Here is a 26131-nt window from a genome sequence, read left to right on the forward strand (position 1 = left end):
AGGCTGGAGATCTTGTGAGGATTACAGGCGTCTCAATGATGCTACCTCTGAAGACCGCTACTCTGTGTCCCGTATACAGGACTTTACAGCTAATCTTCATGAGGCCAGGATATTTTCTAAAATTGACTTGGTGCATGGGTACCACCAAATACCTGTAAACCCAGACGATGTGCCCAAGACTACCATCATAACACTATTTGGCCTCTGAATTTTTGAGAATTCTTTTTGGGCTCAAAAATGCTGCATAAAGATTCCAGTGATTGGTGGATGCAGTGGGGCATGGCATGGACTTCTTTTTCACATACTTGAATGATGTACTTGTCACCAGCTACTCCCACAAGCAGCACCTGCAGCATCTGCGTTTACTCTGCTGCCACCTACAGGAGTTCGGGCAAACTGTGAACCCTGCCAAGTGCAAATTCAGGCAGTCCTCTATTGAGTTCTTGGGACATCAGATCAGTAGTCGGGTATCGTTCCATTGCCTAGCAAGGTGGAAGCCATCCTCAAATTTGCGAGTCCTGATACCATCAAAGGACTAAAAACCTCACAAAGATAAGCGTATACTGAGCCGTTGTCATACCCACACTCCTGTTCGGCTCCAAATCATGGGTCCTCTACCGGCATCACCTACGGCTCCTAGAACGCTTCCACCAGCGTTGTCTCCGCTCCATCCTCAACATCCATTGGAGCGCTTTCATCCCTAACGTCGAAGTACTCGAGATGGCAGAGGTCGACAGCATTGAGTCCACGCTGCTGAAGATCCAACTGCGCTGGGTGGGTCAGGTCTCCAGAATGGAGGACCATCGCCTTCCCAAGATCGTGTTATATGGCGAGCTCTCCACTGGCCACCGTGACAGAGGTGCACCAAAGAAAAGGTACAAGGACTGCCTAAAGAAATCTCTTGGTGCCTGCCACATTGACCACCGCCAGTGGGCTGATATCGCCTCAAACCGTGCATCTTGGCACCTCACAGTTTGGCGGGCAGCAACCTCCTTTGAAGAAGACCGCAGAGCCCACCTCACTGACAAAAGGCAAAGGAGGAAAAACCCAACACCCAACCCCAACCAACCAATTTTCCCCTGCAGCCGCTGCAACCGTGTCTGCCTGTCCCGCATCGGACTTGTCAGCCACAAACGAGCCTGCAGCTGACGTGGACTTTTACCCCCTCCATAAATCTTCGTCCGCGAAGCCAAGCCAAAGAAGAAGAATCGCCATTTTCTACCCTCTGCAGCTCATATAATGAAACCACTTTTTGACCTCCTGTCCATTGATGCCAAAGAACTAGAGCGAACAGTGGAGACGTCGGTAGTATTCCAGCAGACCAAAGACACCCTAGCGAAGGCAACATTGTTGTCCATCTACAAATAGATGCTCCAACTGCCTTGATGATGGACTCATCCAGCGCCACAGTAGGCGGGGGTCTTAGAACAGTACACTAATGGACAAAGGAAGTCTCTTGCGTTTTTAAGTAGGCACCTCTGCCCTCAGGAAACTAAATACAGCACGTTCGATAGGGAACTGCTGGCTCTGTACCTAGCGGTCAGACACTTCCGCTATTTTTCTGGAAGGCGGGGACTTCACAGTTTTTACTGACCACAGACCGCTAACATTTGCGTGAAAGCATCAGATCCCTGGTCATCCTTCCAGCAATGCCACCTATCTTGCATATCCAAGTTTTCAACCAGGATAAAACATATTTCCCGTAAGATAGTGTGGTGGCTGATGCCCTGTCCCGCTCCTTCGTTCAAGCAGTTTGTGTCCTCTCTCTGGGTATAGGCTATGCGGGGCTCACCAAAGCTCAATGCCAGGATGACATACTCCCATCTTATAGAATTGCTGTCACAAACCTGCAACTCGAGGATTTAGCCTTTGGCCCACAATGTACCACTCTCCTGTGTGATGTTTCCACAGGTCAGCCTCACCCTATTGTACCTGCTGCGTGGAGACATTACATTTTTGATGCCATTCATGGACTGTCCCACCCCTCCATTCGAGCCATGGTCTGCCTGATAGTTGACAAGTTTGTATGGGACGGACTCAAAAAGCAGGTCATGTACTGGGCAAAGATGTGCATGGACTGGCAATCTGCAAAAGTCCAAAGGCACGTGAAGGTGCCGCTTTAACTCTTCCAGCCACTGCAGCACAGATTCGACCGCATGCATGTCAACATTGTCGTCCCACTTCTGGTGTCACAAGAGTCTAGGTACTTGTTAACAATCATCGATGGATTCACTAGGTGGCTGGAGACTATTCCTATGATGGACTCATTAACCAATTAATGCGTCAGAGCTCTTATTGCTCCCTGGTTATCTCTATTTGGCCTACCCACACACATCACCTCTGACAGAGGCCCACAGTTCACCTCTGCACTCTGGGATGTTTGTCGTGACTGCTGGGAATACAGCTCCACCACACAACAGCCTTCGGACTGCAGTCAAATGGCCTGGTGGAGCGGTTCCATAGGCACATGAAGGCTGTACTGATGGCCCGCCTCCAGGGACCTGAATGGGCAGACAAGCTCCCCTTGATCTTCCTGGGAATAAGAATGGCACCCAAACGTAATCTTAACTCCTCATCGACAGAGTTGGTTTATGAAGCCCCGCTCATTGAACCTGGGGAGTTTGTGCCCTCAGCACGTGGACAGGAGGTGCCACTGACTGATGTCTTGGGAATACTGCGGGAGCAGCTTGGAAAATTGGCCCCAGTTCCCTCATGAAGGCATGGAACAATAATGCCCTTCATCCCAAAGGAACTCTAGGACTGTGAGTTTGTGTTTGTGCTTAGAAGTCATACGGACCACCCATACAGAGGCCGTATGAGGGCCCCTTCAGAGTGCTATGAAACAATCATACAACTTGTGTACCAGACATGGGGGGGGGGGCTTCAGAGACATTTACAATTGACCGACTAAAGCCCACTCATCTTGACCTTGATCAGCCCTTGCTACAACCCCCGATGTGAAGGCGTGGACAACCGCGCAAGAGCAGTGGATAGTATTAGCATCAGAGGGTTAATCTCCTATCTTCGGTTCTGAAGGGGGGGGGGGGGCATATAGCAGCACACCAGAGGCTTAATCAATCCGGCTCGGGAGGTTCCAAATGACGTCATGACATCACAATGCGATGACATCATTTGGAATGCGCGGGTTTTTTTAAAAAAGCTGCGCATGCCTCTTTGAGTAAACAACTTTTACTTAACTTTGACTTCACTACTTCTGATCATTTTCTCATTCTTCATTTTGCACTGTGACACATTAATCTTTTGGATCCAGGAAAGATCCTCCAAGATGGTGACTCCCAAGAACTTAAATGTGCTCACCCGCTCGACCTCTGATCTCCCAATGGATCGTACACCTCTGGTTTTCCCTTCCTGAAGTCAACAATCACCTCCTTAGTTCTGGTGATATTTGAGTGCAAGGTTGTTATTGGTTCACCATTCAGTCAAGTTTTTCATCTCCCTGCTGTATGCTGAGTCATCACCAGTCTTTACATCCCACTCCTGAGTATTGTCAGCAAATTTGTAGATGTATAGTGGTACCGAACCACATAGTTGTAAGTGTAAAATGGTTAGAGCAGGGGGTGAAGAATGCAGCCCTTTCTGGTCACAAGAAAAATGTGCAAACTCCCCACTGACTGTACCAGAGACCAGAAGCAAATCCAGGTGGTTGGACCTGTGAGTTGGCAGCACAAATGCCATTGCCACTGTGCTGTCAAAAGGAGAATTGTCGAGATTTAGCCAAACAGAAAATAAGTTGTTGTTCCTCCAATCTGTGGGTGGTCAGGGTGGAATAGTACTCAAGGCCATGGACGGATGTGAGCGCAGGAGTGTGACTCAGAATTGAAATGGTTGGTCACTATGAGGTTGCTTTTGTTGCGAACAGAGGTGCTGAATAAAGTGATCTCCTAATCTGCTATAGATGTGTAGTGGAAAGTGTGCTAACTGGCTGCATCATTATGGGAGTACCAATACCTCTGAGCAGAAAGCCTGCAAAAGGTAGTGGACACAGCCCAATACATTACAGGCAAAACTCTCCTCACTATCAAGAAAATCTACATGGAATGCTGCTGTTGGAGAGCAGCAGCAGTCATCAAGGATCCACACCACCCAGGAAATGCTCTCTTCTTGCTGGTAAGAGGTATAGGTGCCACAAACCTAGTACCACCAGGTATAAGAACAGTTCCCACACCTCCAATATCAGACTCCTAAACAACAAACTCAATTTGAGAGTCATTTTAGGACTCTTACTTTGCACTTTATTTATTTTCTCCATGTACAGTCAGTTTGTTTATTCTTTGTTTCATTTCTATTTTGTATACTACATATCTTCCCTTGAGTACAGTTTTTTTTCAATTACTGATAAGTAGAAATTCTGCCTGGCTTGCACGGGTGGGGGGGAAAGAAATCTCAGGGTTGTATGTGATGTCATGTACAGTCCCCTCTAATGTTGGAACAAAGAAACATTTTTTTTTCCTTTATTTGCCCCTGTGTTTCACAGTTTAAAATTTGTAATAAAACAATTCACTTGTTATTAAAGTGCACATTCCAGATTTTATTAAAGGGTATTTGTGTACATTTTGGTTTGACCATGTAGAAATTACAGCATATTAAAACTAGTCCCCTCATTTCAGGGCATCATAATATTTGGAACAAAACAATGGTATGTACAGTATATTAAAGGTCTTTGTTGCACATCCTTTACCGAAACTTCAGGATTAGCAAAATCAACTGTTTGGAAAATCATTAAGAAGAAAGCATACTGGTGAGTTTAGTAATTCAAAGGGATTGGTAGGATGGAAAACCTCTACTGTTGAGGACAAAAGAATTTTCATCATAATGAAGAAAAATCACCAAATGTATGTCTGACAGAAACATTCTTCAGGAGGCAGGTGTGGATGTGTCAATGACTAATGTCTGCAGAAGACTTCATGAACAGAAATACAAAGGCTACACTGCAAGATACAAACCACTAGTTAACAACAGGATAGTCAGATTAGTTTGCCAACATATTTAAAAGCGTGTGCAGAATTCTGCAAAATTATCTTGAAATGAAGATTAACCTGTATCAGAATATTGGCAAGAGTAAAGTATGGAGGCGTAAATGAACTGCCCAAGATCCAAAGCATACCACCTTATCTGTGAAACATGGTGGTGGGGATGTTATGGCTTGGGCCTGTATGGCTCCCACAGGTAATGGTGCATATTGATGTAACTGCTGATGGCAGTAGCAAAATGAATTTCAAAGCGTATAGAAACATTTTGTCTGCTCAAGTGTGAGCAAATGCCTCCAAACCCATTGGATGGTGCTTCATCCTGCAGCAAAACAATGATCCCAAACATACTGCTAAAGCAACAAAGGAGATTTTCCAAAGCTTAAAAAATGGGCATTTCTTGAATGGCCAAGTCAATCACCTGATCCAAATCCAATTGATCATGGCTTCCATATGCTGAAGAGAAAACTTGAGGCGGCAAGCCCTGAAACAAGCAGGAGCTGCAGTAGTGGTCTGGCAGAGCATCACCAGAGAAGATACTCAGCACCTAGTGATGTCTATGAATCAGACTTTAAACAGTCATTGAATGCAAGGGATAAGATGACTGATAGATATTGCTATGTCTCAAATGTCATGAACATGTCACAAAATTAATTGTTTTGCTGCAGTGTCACAGTGCAGTTATATAAACCACTTTAATCATTTTTTTTTAAAAGCAAGAAAAAGTCAAAGAAAGGCAGTGTCTGCAGTTCATTGTTCATTCAGGAATCTGATGGCAGAAGGCAAGAAGCTGTCATTGGCTGCAGCCAATGTCACCTCCAGGTCTGTATGGTCACCACATTTGTCGGCCATTTTGTGGACTGGTTCATGTCTCTGTGCAGGGGCTACATGATGACCCCCCCCCCCCCCGCAGAACTGGCAGGCGGGCAATTGTCCTTTACCTTTGGTGGCCTGCCCCTGCTCCAAGGGGGCGGAGTGCTCACCAGCTCATTACGATCCAGATATGCCAGTTTCAGGGGTTGACAGTAAAGGTTTCCTCCTTTCTGCTGATGTCGAGGACGAAGGTGGAACCATTGTCTCTAATGACCTTGTAGGGTCATTGTAATGGTGGTCTGTGTGTGCCCTCCTCACGAACACGTAATGGCAAGTTGTTAAGTCATTCAGGATGCTATACTTGGGCTGGCCCCGCGGTGGGGTTGCCACGAGACCAATGACCCCAGCTTCTGCTGCAGGCTCGAGGTATACTGCAGGGTCTTCCGGGGGTTTATTGGGGGCCATGAATTCCATGCAGATGATTAAAGGGGCACTGTAAACCATCATCGCCACTGAGGCATTGAAGTCCTCCTTCGGCGTGTTGTGGATTCCCAGCAGGATCAAAGGCAATTCTTCCACCCAGTGGGACCTTGAGCTGGGCCATCAAGGCTGTTTTGAGGTGCCTGTGGAAGGACTCCACCAACCCTTTGGCCTGCAGGTGATGCTGCGTAATCAGAAAGTTAGTCAACACTGCCCAGAGCCTGGACCCTCTATCCCAAGTGAGGTTCTCCGGGACACCAAATCGGGACACCCATGACTGCCCTTGAACATGTTTCTGTGGTGGTATCAGCCAGCAGGACTGCCTCCAGCCACCTTGTGGAGTGGTCTACCATGGTCAGCAGGTATCTTACCCCGTGGGAAACTGGTAACAGCCCCACTAAGTCCAAGTGCATGTGGCTGAACCCGCATCGTGCCGGCTCAAATGTTTGTGGGCACTCTGGTGTGAACCTGCATTTTAAAGGACTGACAGTTCATGTTGGTCTTGGCCCACTAGCACACCTGTTTACGGAGGCTGTGCCAGACATACCTGTTGGCCACCATTTTGACTGTGGTGTGGATGGCAGGGTGTGCCAGGTTGTGGATAGCCTTGAGAACGTGGCGTGTTCATGCAACTGGGATGATGAGGTGGGGGCTGCCGATAGAAACATCATACAGCAGTGTCAGGTTACCTGGCTGACTGGGACATCTTCCACTCTGAGACCGGAGACCACTGTCCTCTAAGTGGGAATCTCAGGGTCTTGTTGCTGTGCATTGGTGAGGGCCATGTATTCAACCCCTTGGGAAAGATCAACTCGATTGCGGGGTGTGACAGAGCATCGACCACCACGTTTTTCCCCACGATATGTTGAATGTTTGTGGTAAATTCGGACAGATAGGACAAGAACCTCTGCTGTTGGGCCAACCACAGGTCTGACACCTTATGGAAAGTGAAAATCAGTGGCTTGTGGTCAGTGAACACCATAAATTGCTGGCCTTCCGAAAGGTTGTGGAAATATCTCACTGCCAGGAACAGTGTTAACAGCTCCTGATCGAAAGTGCTGTCTTTGAGTTCTGGGTGGCAGAGATGCCTGCTGATAAAGGCCAGGGATTTCCACTGGACCTCAATGAGTTGTTCTAGCACACCCCCTACCGCTGTGCTGGAGGGTCAATATTTAGAGCAGCAGGTGCCTCGGGACTTGGATGGACCAGCAGGGTGGCATTGTCTAGCGCACCTTTGGCCCTCTGGAATGCCCTGGAGGATTCCTTGTCCCAAACCATGTCTTTTGCTTTGCTAGTTATCAGCACAAAGAGGGGTGCCTGATGCGTGCCGCTTCTGGTATGAAGCTGCAGTAAACGTTTATCATACTGATGAATTCCTGTAGTCCTTTCACCGTGCTTGGCTTAGCTAAGTGCCAGACTGCTTCAATTCTGTGCCCAGGAGGTCAATGGTGTCCAGACCAAACTGGCACTTAGTGAGGTTGATGGTCAGCCCGAACAAGCTTAGCTGGGTGCACAGCTGTCTCAAATGGGCGGCGTGGTCTTTTCAGCTGCAGCTGGCAATGAAGATTTCATCCAAATAGATAAATGCAAATGGGAAGTCCCGACTTACTGCGTCCATCAGCCACTGAAAAGTTTGTGCCTCATTCTTTAGACTGGAGGGCATGTGGAGGTATATAAAGAAACCAAAGAAGTTTTTGATGGCAGTCTTGGGGACATCCTGGGGGTGAACTGGGATTTAATGGTACCTCTGGATGAGGTCCACCTTGGAGAACACCCGTGCAGGTTGGCGGCAAAGTCTTGGATGTGGGGTACAGGGTATCTGTTGGGCATGGTGGCCTCGTTGAGGTGGCAGTAGTCCCGTAAGGTCTCCAACTCCCTGTTGATTTGGGAACCATGTGGAGGGGAGAGGCCCAGGGACTGTTGAGCGGTGTACAATCCTCCATATTTTTGAATTCCTGCTTCGCCAGGCTGAATTTCTCGGGCGGGTGTCGGCGTGGAGCGGGGGGCCCTCGGTCACTATGTGGTGCCTTACCATGGAGAACTGTGGTGCCGCTATCGAGGGGAACTCTGCCAGGATGTGGGCAACTCCTTGTCTGAGAGTGTTATAGAGTCCAGGTGGAGGGCGGGTAGCTTGGCTTCCCCCAGAGGCAGTCTGAAAAGTTCTGGCATGATTGTAGAGCGCGTTGAAAGAACCAAAGACTTGTTGATCCAAACCAAGCTTTTATTAACTAAAAGACTGGAGCATATCACAAGTAGGTCGATCAGTCCAGGATGACCTGGTCTGGCTAGGAGCAATCCTTTAAGACCTGCCAGTAGGTGTGGCTACACTCTCAGCCAATCACAGTCATCCTACACTACAATCTGTACATATACACATTGGTGATAGAATCTGTACTATCACATTCACCCCTTCTTTGAGAACTGACCCCGGGGTGGATGGAGGTTAGGGGCTGTACCGGTCAGGGGGCCTAAACATCTGGTGTGACTGCCGTAGTGCCGGGATTGGGGTCGTCGACAGGCCCATAGGGTGCGGCCACTGCTTCGCTCAATTCCCCAAAGGCGTTGTCGACAGTCTGGCCTGAGCTGGTGGGGTGGTGCTGGTCCCTCTGTTCAAGCACATGACCTGGGGGAGAAGGAATTGGGGGAGTTTGAGTTAAAGGCACTGCTGCGCCTGATTCGGCTTGGGATAGGTCCCTTACTGAGACTGTGTCCTCCCGCCCGTCCGGGTACTCAACTTGGGCATAATGTGGGTTCACGTGGAGATGAGTCACTCGGTCAACCAAGGGGTTGTATTTTGAGTACCGGATGTGGTGTCATAAGAGGACCGGACCAAGAACCGTGAGCCACGCCAGTATGGTCGTTCCCAATTCAGATTTCCTCGGGAAAGAGAACGTCCTTTCATGGGGGGTGGCATTGGTCGCGGTGCACAGGAGGGAGCGGATGGAGTGTAGGGCACTAGTAAGCACATCTTGCCAGCGAGAGGTGGGGAGACCTTTGGACCAGAGGCTGTCCCTTGAGGCTGACAGCAAGCAGTGGGCCTGAGGGAAGTCGACCCCCAGGAGCAGTTGTGCCACTGCCGCAATGGTAAAGGTCCATATAAAGTGGCTGTTGCCGAAATGGAGAATGGTGCGGGTCCTGAATATTTGAATGAAGGTGCTGTTGGCTACCCTTGGCGTTGGGCCCTTTTCACCACAGTGGGTGTTAAGGCCTGCAGGGGGGTAGGACGCTTATCTTGGTGTCTGTCTGACAATTAACTCCAGAAATGGAGGAGTCTATCAAGTGGGCCAACTTCCGCACCCATCAACGACGGTTGTCCAAAAACCCGCAGGATGGGCAGCATCGACGGTGGTAGTAGCATAGCTGTCCTTGGGTGTTCACTTGCCTCTCTGCTGGCCTTGATCTCACTGGGGACTATTCATGGGGCTTACTGATATGGTCTATGATGGCACTGGTGTCCTTCTTTGCTCTCCAGAGCATGTATGCCTGGGCGATAATCTTCCAAAGGTCGGTGAAATCGTCATCTGTGATCAAGAGCCATATATACTCAGGCACCTGCTCCAAGAAGATCTGCTTGAAGAGCAGGCAAGGCTTGTGGTCCTCAGTTAATATGAGCATCTCGCTCATTAGGCCAGAAAGGGCCCTGTGCCCCAGTCTGTCCATATGCAGAAATTTGGGTGACACGTTCATGCTGGGAAGGCCTGATAGAGCGGGTTAGTAGCTCTTTGAGGGCCATGTATTTGCCTTGTTCCGGAGGCTGCTGCAGGAAATCTACAACCCTTGCAGCTGTGGCTTCATCGAGGGCACTCATTAGTTGTGGGTATCATCGGCGGTGATGCGGCAAAGCTGGAACAGGACCTCGGCCTGCTGGAACCACGTGTGGTTGCAACACCCAGAATGTTGGGTGCCTGAGGGAGAATGTGTGGATGGTTGCTGGCTCTGCTTGATCCATTGTCTTTGGGTCCAACTGCCGGTTGGACCTGTCGTGGTCAACAGTGTAGCGTACGTGCTACGATGAGCGTGGAAGGAAGACACACATGAGAAGTTGAAGACTGCTTTATTGCACTCGCAGCTCTGCTAATATGGGCTCCTGGCACTGACGTCGGGGGCCCACGTCATCAGAGCACCAATCTCGGGTTGGCTGGTGTTCCCACCAGAGTTCCTAGTCTGTCCTCCACGGAGGTCTCCTGGAACGATGGCCGGTGTCACCCCCAGGTCCATGCGGCCACCACGTTCTTCGGCCATTTTGCGGGCCGGTTCGCTTCTCTGTGCGTGGGCCTTTACACAAGTGTATTTATTTTTGAACACTAAAAATGTCAGATGTGAGCTACAAGTTTCAGAGGATGTTGATGTGCTTTGATAATTAACAAAATGTAACAGCAGAGAAAATCTTTTTTAATGTTATTGGTTTTTCCCTAAGCAAGTTTATTTTAATCATGGAATACTTGAACTCATACTCTCTTAGAAACATTTAGCTGGGTCCATTGTAGTTTTTGACACAAGAAAGTTCTTCCTGGTGCCCTGGCAATATTCATACTTCAATTAACATTAAAGTCAATGATCTGATTATTTTTAAAATTTGCTGTATAGAAACTGATTACCCCCTATGCTTGATTACAATTGCACTTAAAAACAAAAGTTAATTGACTGAAAGGCAATTTAGGATGAGATGAAATTGTCAAAGTTGCTTTAAAAAAAATTTGTTTAGTTCTACATACTGATACACATTTTATGCCAATGTAATCTGTAGTATGTTACTTGGTTAAGCATTATGCAATAGAGAAACAAAGTAAGTAGAAGCTGGAATCTCTAGCAGACAAAGAATTAATTGCTTGAGTGACTGAGCAGGCCAGATGGTATCCATGGGTAAGAACATTTTGGGCCTGAACCCTTTACCAAGACCAAGATAAAATATTTTATTTCACTCTTGATAAAAGGGTTCAGAGCCGACATATTGAATGACCGTTTCTACCTGAGGATGCTGTTCCTTTGTGTAGTATGCATTATATAATATTTATTTCTGGAGTGTTCTGAAGCAGTCATTCATTTGTCAAAAGCTTGAAATTTTTTTGGTGTTCAACGTGAGTTAAATGGCTATTTTTCTATAGATGTTCTTCGGCAATCATGATGGTTTGATATCAATCTCTTTAGAGGGGCAGTTTGGTTCTGTCTGATAGCCTGCACTGTAATTGCTATATTCCACTGATGTTCATTAAATAACACATGCTAACTAATTTTGAAATTGTCCCTTTTTAAGTTGGGATTGAACCTTTGTCACCTGCCTATTTTATATGCAGCGTGATTGAGATCTGTAGTTAAGGGTTGATTTTGATTGGCCTTAACTTTTTTTTCCTCTCCTTTGTAATATGCAGCTCAGTATATATAAATATCATGGTGTAAATATAATTAGTAAGATCTGTAATATTGCTGCATTTTTAACATTTTCTCACCTGAACTTTAACTTTGGTAATGGAATCTGACATATCATGAAATCAGGCAGGTTTAAAGGCTTTTAATTTTATCAGATATAATTAGATTCTATGTAAATGTACTACAATGTGGATCAACAACAAACAGTAACGAATGGAGTTTGGAAATGAAGCAGGAATGTTGACATGCAGAAATGGATGATTTGCTGGGGAACGAATAGCCAAAATGAATAACTAAATCCTTGAAAACAAATTTTTCACCAGGAGTTGCTGTTAGTTCATTAAAAGCCTTTTTTGGCAATGATCTTTAAACTCCTGCTGAAGATTTTTTTTCCCCAAAGATTTGATTATTCATGTACCAGTAAAAAGTAAACCATACCACATTTCTGTAAAAAAAAAAAGATGCAAAATGTTGTGAGGGAGAAAATGGTTGCCTGTTTAAGAGCAGAGCATTTCTGATATTTTTGTTGTATTATATTTTTTGTGTCAAGTTCTTATTAATTTCTAAATTTTTGTGCAGAGAAAGAGATCTGGATGCCAAATGCATCATTCACATGGAAGGAAACAAGACAACAATCACAAACTTAAAGGTACAAAAAGCATCAATTTTTCCATTGATTCTTCCATTACATTCTTTGTTCTCCTTGATAAACTGATTGAGAGCCTAGTATTCTTCAATTTTAACAGTAATGGAATTTCAGCAGTGCATTTAAGAATTAAAAGGTTTAAAAATTTGGAGAGGGAGCAGATTATTTGGGTCTTTGAGTCTGCTCTGCATTAAATATGGTCATGGCTGGGGTTTTTTTCCTCAATACCAAATTTTCATTTGGTTTGACTGAAGTTTTTGTTTTATTTAACCAATTTTTAATACATTTTGGGGCAATAAAGATTCATATTACCTCATACTTTTTAATCTTGATCTTTTAACTTTGCAAAAAAATATATTTTAATCATCTATTGCTGTGCAATTTTGCTATGGTATAACAATTAGAAGAGAAATAAGAGTTCCTTCAAATAAAAAAGATTTTTAAGAGGTAAACTTGGATCAAAGGTTATTGCCCCCTTTTAGTGAAATGGAAACTTATTAGACAAGGGACTGTATGGAAATTTACTTCTGCAATGTACCTTTTGTGGCAAAGAGCAAGTTCTAAACCTGAGCTTTACAAATCTAAACGAAATTGGGAACAGGATTTGGATATTATAATCATATATGGGTGGTTTTGTGTAGAGATTGTATGACTAATACAATCAATGTATGATATAGACTAACACGGAATAATTTTATGCATCAATTATATATCTTGCCGTATAAGTTGCATAAAACAAAATCTGATTTATCAAACAAGTGTTTTAGGTGCGATTATAGAAGAAGGTTCTTTTCTGCACTCTACATGGATGTGTCCAAAAGTGAGACCTTGTTGGGTGAAAGTGGAGGAAACTGTTAGAACAAATCGCTGATCTTTCATACCCACAAAGCCTGATTTATTCTTATTAGGGAGCATGAAAGGGATGAACGTTGAATGGAAACTTCCATTAAATACAAAGAAATTTGTGAAAATAGTATTGGTGGTAGCAAGAAAGTGTATTGCAATTACTTGGAAATCAGATTCTTGTGTAGGTGTTGATAGATTACATGCAGAAATTCAAAAGTGTATTCCATTAGAAAAAAATACTTCGAATTTGAGGAATAAGTATAACATATATTTACAAATATGGAGCCATATATGCAAAAAATAGCTATTTTTGTTTAATTTTAACACTTCTGATCTCTGGATCCTATGACACCTCCTGCAAAATGAGTTAAGATACTTGTTTGTTTGATTACAGTCCTTCGTGCCTCATAGCCTCTCCTAGTACCATCCAGTAGTTCTTTCTACTTTCTTTCCTTTAACAAGTTACTATATAATACAAAAATATGTAAGTACTGTTTGTTGATTTGCATGAGGTTTAGGATTGGTTTGTCCCACTGAGACAGAGAAAAGTTGGTAGGAAAAGGGAACTGTGGTTGACAAGAGATGACACAGCTAGTTGAGACAAAACTTGCATAAGGTTAGGAGGAAAAAGACAGGAAGGGCTCATGAGAATTGTATGGTAGCTAGGAAGTAATTTAAAGACTTGGGGAAAGCTAGAAGGGGGCACGAGGATATTTTAAGTAGGATTAAGGAAAAATCTATGCATACATGAAGGGCAGAAGGATGACAAGAGTGAAGATAGGAGTACTTACAGATAAAGGAGGTAACATGTGTCTGAAGGTGGAGGAAGTAGAGAAGGTCCTAACTGATTACTTCTCTTCAGTGTTCACCAGAGAGAGGGACCTTGGTCAACGTGAGGACATTATAGAACAAGCTTATGTGCTAGAGCATGTTGAGGTTAAGAAAAAATGTTGGTCTTCTTAAAAATATTAGGATTGTTAAGTCCCTAGGACCAGATAAGGTGTACATCAGGTTACTACAGTAAGAGGGGGAAGAGATTGCAGGGGCGTTGTCATTTATTTTTCCATTCTCCTTGACTACAAGGGATGTACTGGAGGTTTGGAGAATGACAAATGTGGTCCCCTTGGTTTTTTTTAAAAAAGATAATCATCGAGTCTTGTGTAAGTGTTGGGCAAACTATTTGAGAGGATTCTTAGGGACATGATTTACAAGGATTTCGAGAAGTACAATCTTCTCAGGGATGGTCAGCATGACTTTGTGAGGGGTAGGTCATGCTTCACGAACCTTGTTGAACTTTTTGACGAAGTACTTAAAATAAATTGAAGTTAGGGTGTTAGATGTGGTGTATATATGGATTTTAATAAGGCATTTGACAAGGTCCCCCATGGGAGATTTATTTAGAAAATCATGAGGCATGGAATCCTTGGAACTTTGGTTGTGTGGGTTCAGAATTATCTTGCCTGTAGAAAGCAGAGTGTAGTAGTGGATGAAATGTATTTTGCTTGGAGATCAGTGACGAGTGGACTTCCCCATGGATCTATTTTAGGACAACTTTTCTCTGTGATTTTTTTTTTTGGAAATTTTTTTTAATAAATGACCTGGATGAAGAAGTAGAGGAATGGTTCAGTAAGTTTGCTGATTATATGAAGGTTGGAGGTGCTGTGGATAGTGTTGAAGGCTGTCATAGGTTGCATCAGGATATAAGCAAGAGGTGGAAAAATGACAGATGGAGTTCCATTCAGATAATTGTGAAGTGATGCATTTTGGAAGATCAGACTAGGTCAGAGTACATGGTTAACTGCAGGATTTTTAACAAGTGTGGAAGAAGAAGGACCTTGCGGTCCAAATCCTATATCTTGATGGGGTAGTTAAGAAGGCTTATGGTATACTGGCCTTCATTAGTCAGGAGATTGAGTTTGAGTCATGAAAAAGCTCTAAAATTTTGTTTAGACCACACTTGGAATATTGTGTTCTGTTCTTGTATGGAAAGGGTGCAGAAGTATTTACCAATATGTTGCTGGATTGGAGAATATATCTTATGAGGCGAGGTTGACAGAACTATGTCTTTTCTTGTTGGAGCGGGGATGGATGACAGGGGACTTGATAGAGATCTGCAAGATTATAAGAGGCATAGATAGGGTGGAGCCAGCAATCTTTTTTTTTTCTGGGGCAAGACTAGAAACACCAGCAGACATCTATATAAGATAAAGGGAAGAAAGTTTAGTGGAGATATCAGGAGCGTTTATTTTGCCCGGGATAGTGGTGAAGGCTGGTACAATAGGGACATTTAAAAGACTTAAACGGGCACATGGATGCAAGTAAAATGAAGAGTTAGAGTTGTGAGGTAGGGAAGGTTGTGAGGTGCGTTAATTGGGTTATATCAGCCTCTACTCTGCTGTAAAGTTCGATATTCAAAATGCCTAGGATATTGCCACAATAAAGTGATGCACATTTTTATCCAAGTTTTATTTTAAGCATTGAAGACCAAAGTACTTTCAACTTTGTGCAATTTTTTTTTCAGAAAAGAATGTGATGTCCGCTGTAAAATATTGCACTTGTGATTAAATAGTTCCAATTTTTTCCCTCTTTGTTCACTATGGTGTAAAATATTTCTCTCAAAATTTCCATGTCAGAATATAAACATTATATTTCTCAAAAATGTAGCAGATTTCCACTCTGTTATGAACCTGTTTTAGGTGAATGCAGAATGTTTTATGAACTGTGTATAAATATTGGGGTTGATTATGGTAAGCCTTGAATGTGAGCTAAAATAGTTTATGCTCTTTTTTTTTTTAAATCGTTTCTGGTTTTAAATTTCTCTATAACCTCTGAACTTTGAAAGAAATGTTTGAGTTGCTATTTTTTAAGATTTTGATCAGATGCACATTTCTTCCCTCTTGATAGATTCCAGAAGAAAGTTCAGGTGATTTTGGACGAGAGCGGATAAAAACATTTACTTATGACTATTCTTACTGTTCTGTTGATTGCAGAAGTCCCAAGTTTGTTTCTCAGGAAAAGGTACGTTTTTATACATTATTTCAATCTTCTATGCACGTCACTAATACACGTTCATATGTTATATTAGCTTCAGAAAAAATAACTCCATTCTAAGATTCATGATGAAGACAATGTATGAACAAAATAGATGTATAATGTTGTAGCCAAGTTTCTATGCAGGAATTGATATTGGATTAACAATCTAGAGCTTTTGATTAATTTCTAGGGATAGCAGAGTATTTCAGTTAGTTTGTTGACTGTCTAGCTGGGAAGAGATGATCATTATGTCCAACTATGATTAAGGGTGAATTTAGCTCTGCAATATTGATTGAATTTTGGTAATAAGTAGTTAATGAAGGGCTTCAAGATTTGCCGTTGCATCACTACCTCTAACAGCATCTCACTGATTCTCTGTCCTCTATCATCGTTCCTTGGCCCATTATCAGAGATGGCTGAAACTGGTTATTTGACCCATTACAATATTGGGCACATCTGTATTAAACACCTTCCAGAACCTGACATATACCCTACTATGCCCAGGAAATTCAAGTGCTCATCTAGACAATTCTTAAATGCTGTCAGTGACTGTTTCCACTGTTACTTCAGGTACAGTATTCTAGGTACATGCCACTTTCCATGTGATAAAACGGCCTTATGTTATGAGGTAAAGTTTCTTGTACCTTAAGGACGGGTTACATCTGAATCCCAGAGTGACCAGTCTCCTGGCAGGGGCATTTGCTAGGGCTACCACTAATATGGTTGGGGGAAGGGGTCCATATAAGGAAGGACAGCAGAAAGAGGTATTGTGGGTGAAGGGAAAAGGCTTATTCACAAAATTTGGGGGTGGAACAGCAGCTGATTGAGGAGGAAAGGGATAGATGCTATGATGGGGAAGTGAAGATGGTAACAAATAATGGTGTGGATGGCAGAGAGGGGATTAGGCAGAAGGTAAGATGTGGAAAGTCTCTGAAACGGATTTACTTCAATGCAAGGAGTGTTGTAAGGAAGGTGGACGAGCTGAAGGTGTGGATAGACACTTGGCAGTATGATGTGGTGGCAATTAGTGAGACGTGGTTGAAGGAGGGTTGTGACTGGCATTTAAATATTCCGGGATTTCGCTGCTTTAGGTGTGATAGAATTAAAGGAGGGTGGGGGTGTGGCATTACTTGTCAAGGAAGATATTACAGCGGTACTGAGGCATGATAGAATGGAGGGCTCATTGAGGGAGGTGGTGTGGGTTGAATTAAAAAAATAAGAGGTGAGATTATGATTATAGGGGTGTATTATAGACCACCAAATGGAGAGAGAACTAGAGGAGCAAATGTGTAAGGAAATAGCTGAGATGTGCAGTAACACAGGGTGGTGTTAGTTGGGGATTTTAATTTTCCTAACATAGATTGGGAGATGCAGTCAGTGAGTGGGCTGGATGGCTTAGAGTTTGTGAAATATGTGCAGGATTGCTTTTTGCATCAATATGTTGAGGTACCCACTAGAGAGGGGGCAGTGTTAGATCTACTGTTGGGGAATGAAATAGGGCAGGTGACGGAGGTGTGCGTTGGGGAGCACTTCAGATCCAGTGATCATAGTACCATTAGTTTCAGCTTAATTATGGAACGGGGTAGATCTGGCCTAAAGATGAAGGTCTTTGAGTGGGGAAAGCCAGATTTGAAGAGATGAGAAGGGATTTGCAGGGAGTAGTTTGGGATGATCTTTTTTTCTGGAAAGGATGTAGAGGAGAATTGGAGAGCATTTATAGGTGAGATTTTTAGAGTGCAGTATCTTTATGTTCCTGTCAGGACAAAAGGCAAGGCCAAATGTTCAAGCGAGCCATGGTTTTCTGGAGAGATTAGGAAGTTGGTTCGGGATAAGAGGGAAGCTTACGTTAAATACAAGAAGCAATGGATTGATGAGATGTTTGAACGATACATAGATTGTAGAAAGAACAAGAGGGAAATTAGAAAGGCAAAAATAAGGTATGAGGGGGCTATAGTAAATAGGTTGAAAGGAAATTTGAAGGGTTTTTAACAAATATGTGAATAGCAAAAGGAAAGTTAAGGATTGAATAGGTCCACTGGAAAATTAGAGCAGAGGAATGTGTGAGGAACCATATGAGATGGGGGAGATATTGAATACATTCTTCTCGTCGGTGTTCATGAAGGAAAGAGATATTGAATTGTGTTGGATAAGTGAGGCAAAAGGGTTAGTTATGGAAAAAATAGGGATTAGTAAAGAGGGAATTTTAAAACTTCTGGGGTATATAAAGATAGATAAGTCTCCTGCCCCTTATGGGATTTTTCCCAGGACCCTAAGAGAGGTCAGGGAGGAAATAGCAGAGGCTCTGACAGTAATTTTTCAATGGTCACTGGAGGATGGTGTGGTGCCGTGGGATTGGTGGGTCGCAAACATGGTTCCGCTGTTTAAAAAGGACACAAGGTGTAGGCCAAGCAATTATAGGCCAGTAAGTTTGACAATGGTGGTGGGGAAACTAATGGAAGGAATTCTTAGGGATAATATATATAAATAACTGGATAGGCAGGGATTGATCAGGGACACCCATCATGGGTTTGTGAAGGGAAAGTAGTGTTTGATGAATCTTTTAGAAATTTTTGAAGAGGTGACCAGAAAGGTTGATGAAGGTAGAACAGTTGATGTGGTCTATTTGAATTTTAGTAAGGCAAAAGGATTTTAGTAAGGATAAGGTTCCACATGAAAGGTTAGTGAGGAAGGTTCAGTCGCTAGAGATTAATATAGAGATAGTCAAAGGTGGCTGGAAGATAGGCACCAAAGAGTGATGGAGGCTGGTGGCAAGCAGTGTGCCTCAGGGATCTGTGTTAGGTCCTTTGTTGGTCGTCATTTATATTAATGATTTGGATGACGGGGTGGTAAATTGGGTGAGTAAATATGTGGACGATACAAAAATAGGGGGAGTTATGGATAGTGAGGAGAGTTTTCATGAACTACAGAAGGATTTGGACTGTTTGGAAAGGTGGGCTGAAAGGTGGCAAATGGAGTTTAATGCAGATAAATGTGAGGTGCTTCATTTTGGGAACAATAACCAAATAGGACATATGTAGTGAAGGAGAGGGCATTGAGGAATGCTGAGGAACAGAGGGATCTTGGAAAAATGGTTCAGTGTTCCTTGAAGGTGGATTCCCATGTAGATAGGGTAGCTTTTGGTACGCTGGCCTTTATAAATCATAGCATAGAATATAGGAGCTGGGAAGTGATGTTGAGACTGTTTAAGGCATTGATGAGGCCAAGTTTGGAGTATTCTGTTCAGTTGTGGCCTCCAAATTATAGAAAGGATATAAATAAGATAGAGAGGGTGCAAAGAAGGTTTACAAAAATGTTGCCTGGATTACAGTATCTTGAATACGGAGAAAGATTGAGTAGATTGGGATTTTATTCGTTGGAGTGTAGAAGGTTGAGATGGGATTTGATAGAGGTATTTAAAATTATGAAGGGAATGGATAGAATAGATGTGAATAGGCTCTTTCCCCTGAGGGTAGGGGAGATTGGAACGAAGGGTCATAAGTTAAGGGTTAAGGGGCAAAACTTTAGGAGTAATATAAGAGGATGCTTCTTCACTCAGAGAGTGGTGGCTGAGTGGAAAGATTTACTGGAAGAAGTAGTTGTGGCAGGGTCAATTTTGTCATTTAAGAGGAGGTTAGATGAGTACATGGATGTGAGAGGGTTGGAGGGTTATGGGAGTGGGAGGTGGAACTAGTGGAGTTAAACATAAATTGGTGTGGACTAGAAGGGCCGATATGGCCTGTTTCCGTACTGTAAATTGTTATATGGTTATATATGGTCTTCCCAATTTATACCCCTTGCAATATTCCTCAGTCATGTTCCATCTTAAGTTTCTGTGCTCCACAAAAAATATACCTAGCCCCTCTGATCCCTCCTTTTTCTGAAATGCTCCAACCCAGGCCACATCCTGGTGAATCTCTCCAGCAATAGCACATCTTTCCATTGGTATAGTGCCCAGAACTGCATCCAGTACTCCATCTGAGGTCTGACAAATGTTTTTTGAAGTTGGTGCACAGTCTCCCTTTTCTTGCATTCAGAGTCCTGATTAATGAAGGCTAGTATCACAGATTTTAATTTTAATCTTTAATTTTAATTATGATATCTGATTAAAAATGTGAAACTATGCTAATAGTAGTAAGTTCACCGACAGGAAGTGGTCACGGTTCTGCATTATATTTTGATTTCTATTTTTGGCATGCTGCCCTTCATAAATCAAAGTACTGAGTATAGGAGTTGGGATGTAACGGTAAAGTTATATAAGATATTGGTGAGGCCAAATTTGGAATATTGCGTGCAGCTTTGGTCACCTAACTACAGGAAAGATATTAATAAGATGCAGAGAAAATTTACTAGGATTTTGCCCAGATTTCAGGAACTGAGTTACAGGGAAAGTTTAAACAGGTTATGACTTTATTCCCTGGAGTATAGAAGAATGAGGGGAGATTTGATAGAGGTATTTAAAATTATGAAGGGGATAGAGTGAATGTCAATAACCTTTTTCCAATGAGGGTAGGTGAGATACAAACCAGAGGACATAGGTTAAGAAAGGGAACTTCTTAACACAACATAGTTGTATAATGTTGTAGCCAAGTTGCTATGCAGGAATTGATGTTGGATTAACAATCTAGAACTCTTGAGCGATTTCTAGGGATAGCAGAATACTTCAGTTAGTTTGTTATAGGTCTAGCTGGGAAGAGATGATCATTGTGTCCTATGATTGAGGGTTGAATTTAGCTCTGCAATACTGATTGAATTTTGGTATTATGGTGAGAGTGTGGAATGAGCTACCAGCTGAAGTGGTGAATGCGGGCTCAATTTTAACATTTATGAAGAATTTGGACAGGAACTTGGATGGGAGAGGTATGGAGGACTATGGACTGGGTGCAGGTCAGTGGGATGAGACAGAAAAATGGTTCAGTACTGACTAGAAGGGCCGAAGGGACCTATTTCTGTGCTATAATGTTTCTACGATTGAATCATTTATTCAATTATTAATGTCATTTATCATTATTATATCATTAATTCTATTAATAAACAAATAAAAGCAACAAAAAGGATCCAAAACAGATCAACCCAAAATTGTGTAACTGACTGATATTGCTGTATTAGTCCTTTGAGCCATTTAAAATCGGTGATGTCATTACTTTGCACAAACTCTCATCTGTATAAATATGTTGGGAATATACAGAAGATAAATTGGCATGGGCTAGAGGTGCTTGGGGTAGGGGAAATTTTGAACAAAAATTAAAAATTTTTTTGATTCTGTCTAAAATAAACTTTAGTTTAATATCATTAAACAACAATGAGGTTCATGCTTGTGGTTTTTCCATGGGTAGTGTGGATGTAAATGTGGACAACCAGAAACTGAAATCCATTACTTCATCATTATCCTTGTCAAGTTGATGGCTTGATGTCCTTGATAATATCTGCTTGGTATTTGTGCTGTAGATTTCAATTGTGTTTCCTGCAGAATTGGGGCTCACTCACAAGTACCTATACATAACTGCAAATCAACTTTCTTAACATTTACAATGAGCTCTTAGAAACTTCTCAGGCCAGAATTTTAATTGTCTGAAATTTTAAAAACCTAGATTGCATTTCATACATTTTATCTCTAATTTTCAGTGTACTCCTATATTTTTTTTACTGTAAATAATTTTCCAAAAAACTTTTTTTCTACTTGAATTTGCATACCCTCAAGTTTGCATTTGCTTAAGCTGATTCAGGATCTGTAGGTTGGTGCTTTTCTTTGTTATCAGTTTGCATTTTCAGCAACATTTTAAATAAACTTAATGTCAAAGCATCTAACAGCAGTTCTAATTTAAAGTACCTCTGAGCAAAAAGCTCTGCAAAAATTAGTGGACACACTCCAGTGCATCATTGGCAAAACTCTCTCCACCATTGAGAGGATCAACATGGAAATCCGCCGTCGAAGAGCAGCAGCAGTCATTAAAGATCCCACCGCCTAGGACATGCTCTGTCTCGCTGCTGCCATCAAAAACGAGGTATAGGTGCCACAGGACCAAACCACAAGGTTCAGGAACAGTTGCCATCCTCCACTATCAGTCTCTGAAACAACAAATTCAATCAGAGACTCATTTAAGGATTCTTACTTTGCATATTTTTTATTACTGAATATTTTTTCCCTGTATTGCACAGTCGGTTTGTTTACATTTCTTTCTTTGTTTACATTTCCCCCCCTTGTCTACATATTCCTTCACAAGTACAGTTTATAGTTGCAGGGATGGCATGGTTAGTGTAGGCGAACCTGTTACAGCGCCAGTGATTGGGAACAGGTTTGAATCCAGCGATTCTCTAAGGAGTTTGTACATTCTTCCTGTGGGTTTTTCCCGGGGGCTCTGGTCTCCTCCCACCATTTCAAACGTACTGGGGATGTAGGTCAACTCAGTGTAATTGAGCTGCACGGGCTCATGGGTCAAAATGGCCTGTTACCGAGCAGTATGTTTAAATTGAATTTAATAATTTAAAATTTAAATTAAAAAAAAAAAATTAAATGTGTAGAAATCTGCCTGGCCCACAAGGGAAAAAAAAAAATTCAGGGTTGCATGTACATACTCTGACAATAAATCTGAACTTACTTAGATGCTAAATGGAAAATTTGTATTTGGAAGCTAATTGGGTGCAGCATCAGCAAAATGTGATTGAACTTTAGGAATAAAGTGGCTGATATTTAAAGGGTTACAAAAAAACCCACATGCGCTCTGTTTTTAGCCAAACAATGGTAATCTTAATCTTTTAAGACAAAGCATGATTATTATGGGGTAAAAACAACTGGAGTGTCAGGAAGTCAGAGTGTGAAGTTCTTGGACTACATAGAGAGAGATTACAAGGAAATGGAGGGTTAGCAGCTCATTGCTATGCAAAATGTAGCAAAGTGAGGAGAATTTTGTTTCAAACCAATAATGTAAAACGAGGTAAACTTCCTAAATTAAAAGCATATAAATAATATCGTGGCTCTGTTATTTTCTGACAATTACCATGCCAATAATATATATGAATGTAGCTGGATAAAAACAGTGTGAATTGTATTCTGTTGAACATTGAGGTGTGATGTGTTTGGTCCTAATTGCCTTTGAGAAAGTAAGCTATCATCCTAAATTGCTTCACTCATTTTTTTGGTTGTGGTCATGAATTTTGGTTTAGATTGGATAAGGATTGAAAAACTGCAGTGTGTTTTCTAGATGTATTCAAGTGCAGTGATGATAATTCAGTGAATGTTTAGGACAGTGTCTTTCTCAAGTGAGCTACATAATCCTGAATTGTTGAACTGCTTGCAGGTGCTCCATTGTGAAATAGTCATAGAGCTATACAGCACAGAGGCAGGTCTTTTTGCTCAATTCATCTCTGATCAAGACCCTCTAAACAAGTGGTTCTTAGCCATTTTTTGCATTCACAGACCACCTTGAGTATTCTTTTATTTGCTGTGGACTACCTATAGCAAACCAATGGACCACTAGGAAGTGGGAGAGTGCAGGAAGGTATGACTGAAAATCGAAGTCTTTCCTAGACCACCACATTTATCTTGGTGGACTACAACTTGAGAAATACTGTTCTAAGAAGTGAAACAAGACATTTTGGAAACGCTGTGAATGTAGTTAATAAGTGTTGGAGAAACCCACAGACACAGATGTCGGCAAGGGAATGAGGCAGGGAATTGAAATAGGTGGTTACTGGGAGATCCCTGCTATTGTGGCAAACAGAGCCAATGTGCTCAACAAAACATTTGCCTAGTCTGTGTCCATTCTTTCCAGTGCAGAGGGAACCACAGTGGGAGCACCGGATGCAGTAGCTGTCCCCTGCAGATTCACACTTGGAAGGACTGTTTGGAGGGTGCGAAATGGTGGTGAGGGAGGACGTGTCGATGCAACTGGAGCACCTCTTGTTATGGGTAGGTGCCAAGTCGGTGATTGGTGAGAAGGGAGGAGTGGATGAGGGAGTCGTGGAGGGAATGGCCCTGTGAGAGGTGGAGGGGGAGGAGAGTGAAAGGTTTGTCTGGTGGTGGGATCATATGGCAAATGGTGGAAATGCAGAGGACGATTTGTTGGATGTGGAGAATGGTGTGGTGGTAGGTAAGGACAAAGGCATTCCTGTCTTCGTTGCATCTGGGAGCGAAGGGGGCCAAGGTGATGTGCAGGAAGAGGATTTGTGCATGAGGACTGAGTTGATGTTAGTAGAGGAAAAGCCATGTTTTTTGAAGAGGAGGCACCATTGAGTATGATCTGACGTGGAAAGCTCGTCCTTGGAGCAAATATGATTGCGATATTGCCAGAAAAAAATAGAATCCTTACGGGGCACAGGGTATGGTGTAGTTGAGGTAACTGGTTGGTGGGGGGGGTTGTAGAAAATCTGTTGAGTTTATCTTGCAAGATGGAAACAGAGATGGAAAAAGAGGAGAGTTTTACTGGAGATGGAAGAGGTTGGGGTGTAAATTTGCAGCAAAGTGGATAAAATTGGCGAGCTCACCATAGTTGGATGAGGCAGCACCAATGTAACTGTTAATGTAGTGGAGAAGCCTTGTTAGTGTAGGCATTGATTGTTCCATATAGCCATCAAAATGCCAGGTATAGCTGGGCCTTATGTGGATACCCATGGCTCCCCCCTATGACTAGGAGAAAATGAGATGAATTAAAGAAAAGTTATTGAGGGTGAGAACAAGTTCTGCCAACCAGAAGAGGATGGTGGTGGTGTGGGACTGGTTGGGTCTGTTGAAAAAGAAACCAAAGACTTTAAGGCTTTTAGTATGAAGAATTGAGGTGTGTAGACATTGGATGTCCTTAGTGAGGATGAGGCCATTGAGTTCAGGGAACTGGTAGTTGGGTAGTTGTTGAAATGTTGGAGAGTGTGTGAGGTATTGCAGATATAGGTAGGGAGGGACTTGACCAGGGGAGACAAAACAGAGTTGAGGTAAATGGATGCCAGTTTGGTGGGTTAGGAGTACAAGGAAATGATGGGTCTACCATAATGGGTTTTGTGAATCTTGACCAAGGGCTTAGGCCCGAAATGTTGGTTGTATATCTTCTGCAGAGTTTCTCCAGCACTTTTTTTTCCTGTTCAAATGTTTGTAAATCTGGTAATTCAACTCCCGAAGCTTCCTCTGGTCGTTCCACCTGTATTTGGGTGGGGGGAGGTTGATGTTGCTCCCCAGGTCACTATTTGTATCTTTACTCTCTTGCCTTAAGCCTATGCCCTTCAGCTTTAGACTTCGCCCACCTTGAAGAAAAGACTGGTCAACTCAAATTTATTGTCATTTGATAGCACAAGTACAATCTGACAAAACCGTGTTCTCCAGTCCTCTGTGCAAAACATGCAGACACGCAATCAGACATAACAAATGAACAGATGAACAATACAGATGCAGGACAAGTATTCCTATGTATTAATAAATATAGTTTCATAAATATTGTGTATGCACTTACACAATTAGGTCTCGGAGAAATGGTGTTTTCTCCTTCTTTAATACCATCAGACTAACATGGCTATGTATGTATGTATGTCATGATGGACAGCAGGCCAGGCTTATACACAACACTCTTTCCCCCCCTCCCCCCGGCAATAAATGTTGAATGGGCCCCCTCTAACTACCATTACTACATCAGGCCCATGACTACTAGTGCGAATTAGGGTACATATATTGAGTGATTATAATATGGAAAGGAACTTGATAATAATTATGGAACATGGTCCTTAAAGCGCTTGGGTGGTTTTTCTCTCTTGGACTCCCTCAATATGGCATGCTGGACCGGTATTTACTCAGGGTTGTTCTGGGTGGGACTTACCGATATTCGGGTCGATGGCGACTGCCAGCCTTTGCTGGCCTCCAGGGTTCTACGTGCTGGGCTGCTTGTCGCAGTTGCTGGGCTACCCATCTATGCCTCTTTCACTTGGCTGAAGGGGTTGGATTGTTGTGACAGGCCACAACAGATCTGGTTCTACCTCCTCC

The 26131-nt window shown here is 42.8% G+C and overlaps 1 protein-coding gene across 7 annotated transcripts in view; it reads left to right on the top strand.

Annotated features, from left to right (window-relative positions):
• The window catches only part of kif16ba (kinesin family member 16Ba), a 200215-nt gene that overhangs the window by 6550 nt on the left and 167534 nt on the right, over positions 1–26131 (top strand). For 4 of the 7 annotated variants that reach the window (XM_069931783.1, XM_069931787.1, XM_069931785.1 and 1 more), the window contains exons 1-3: positions 5720–5810; positions 12228–12297; positions 16045–16158. In XM_069931783.1, the coding sequence (XP_069787884.1) occupies positions 5761–5810; positions 12228–12297; positions 16045–16158 (234 nt within the window). In that variant the 5' untranslated portion in view covers positions 5720–5760. Of the gene's footprint in view, positions 1–5719; positions 5811–12227; positions 12298–16044; positions 16159–23942; positions 24080–26131 lie in introns of those variants that run through there. The other 3 variants (XM_069931784.1, XM_069931788.1, XM_069931789.1) reach the window with 3 other exon arrangements.

The sequence above is a fragment of the Narcine bancroftii genome, chromosome 4 (genome assembly GCF_036971445.1).
Source record: "Narcine bancroftii isolate sNarBan1 chromosome 4, sNarBan1.hap1, whole genome shotgun sequence".
Lineage (NCBI taxonomy): Eukaryota > Metazoa > Chordata > Chondrichthyes > Torpediniformes > Narcinidae > Narcine > Narcine bancroftii.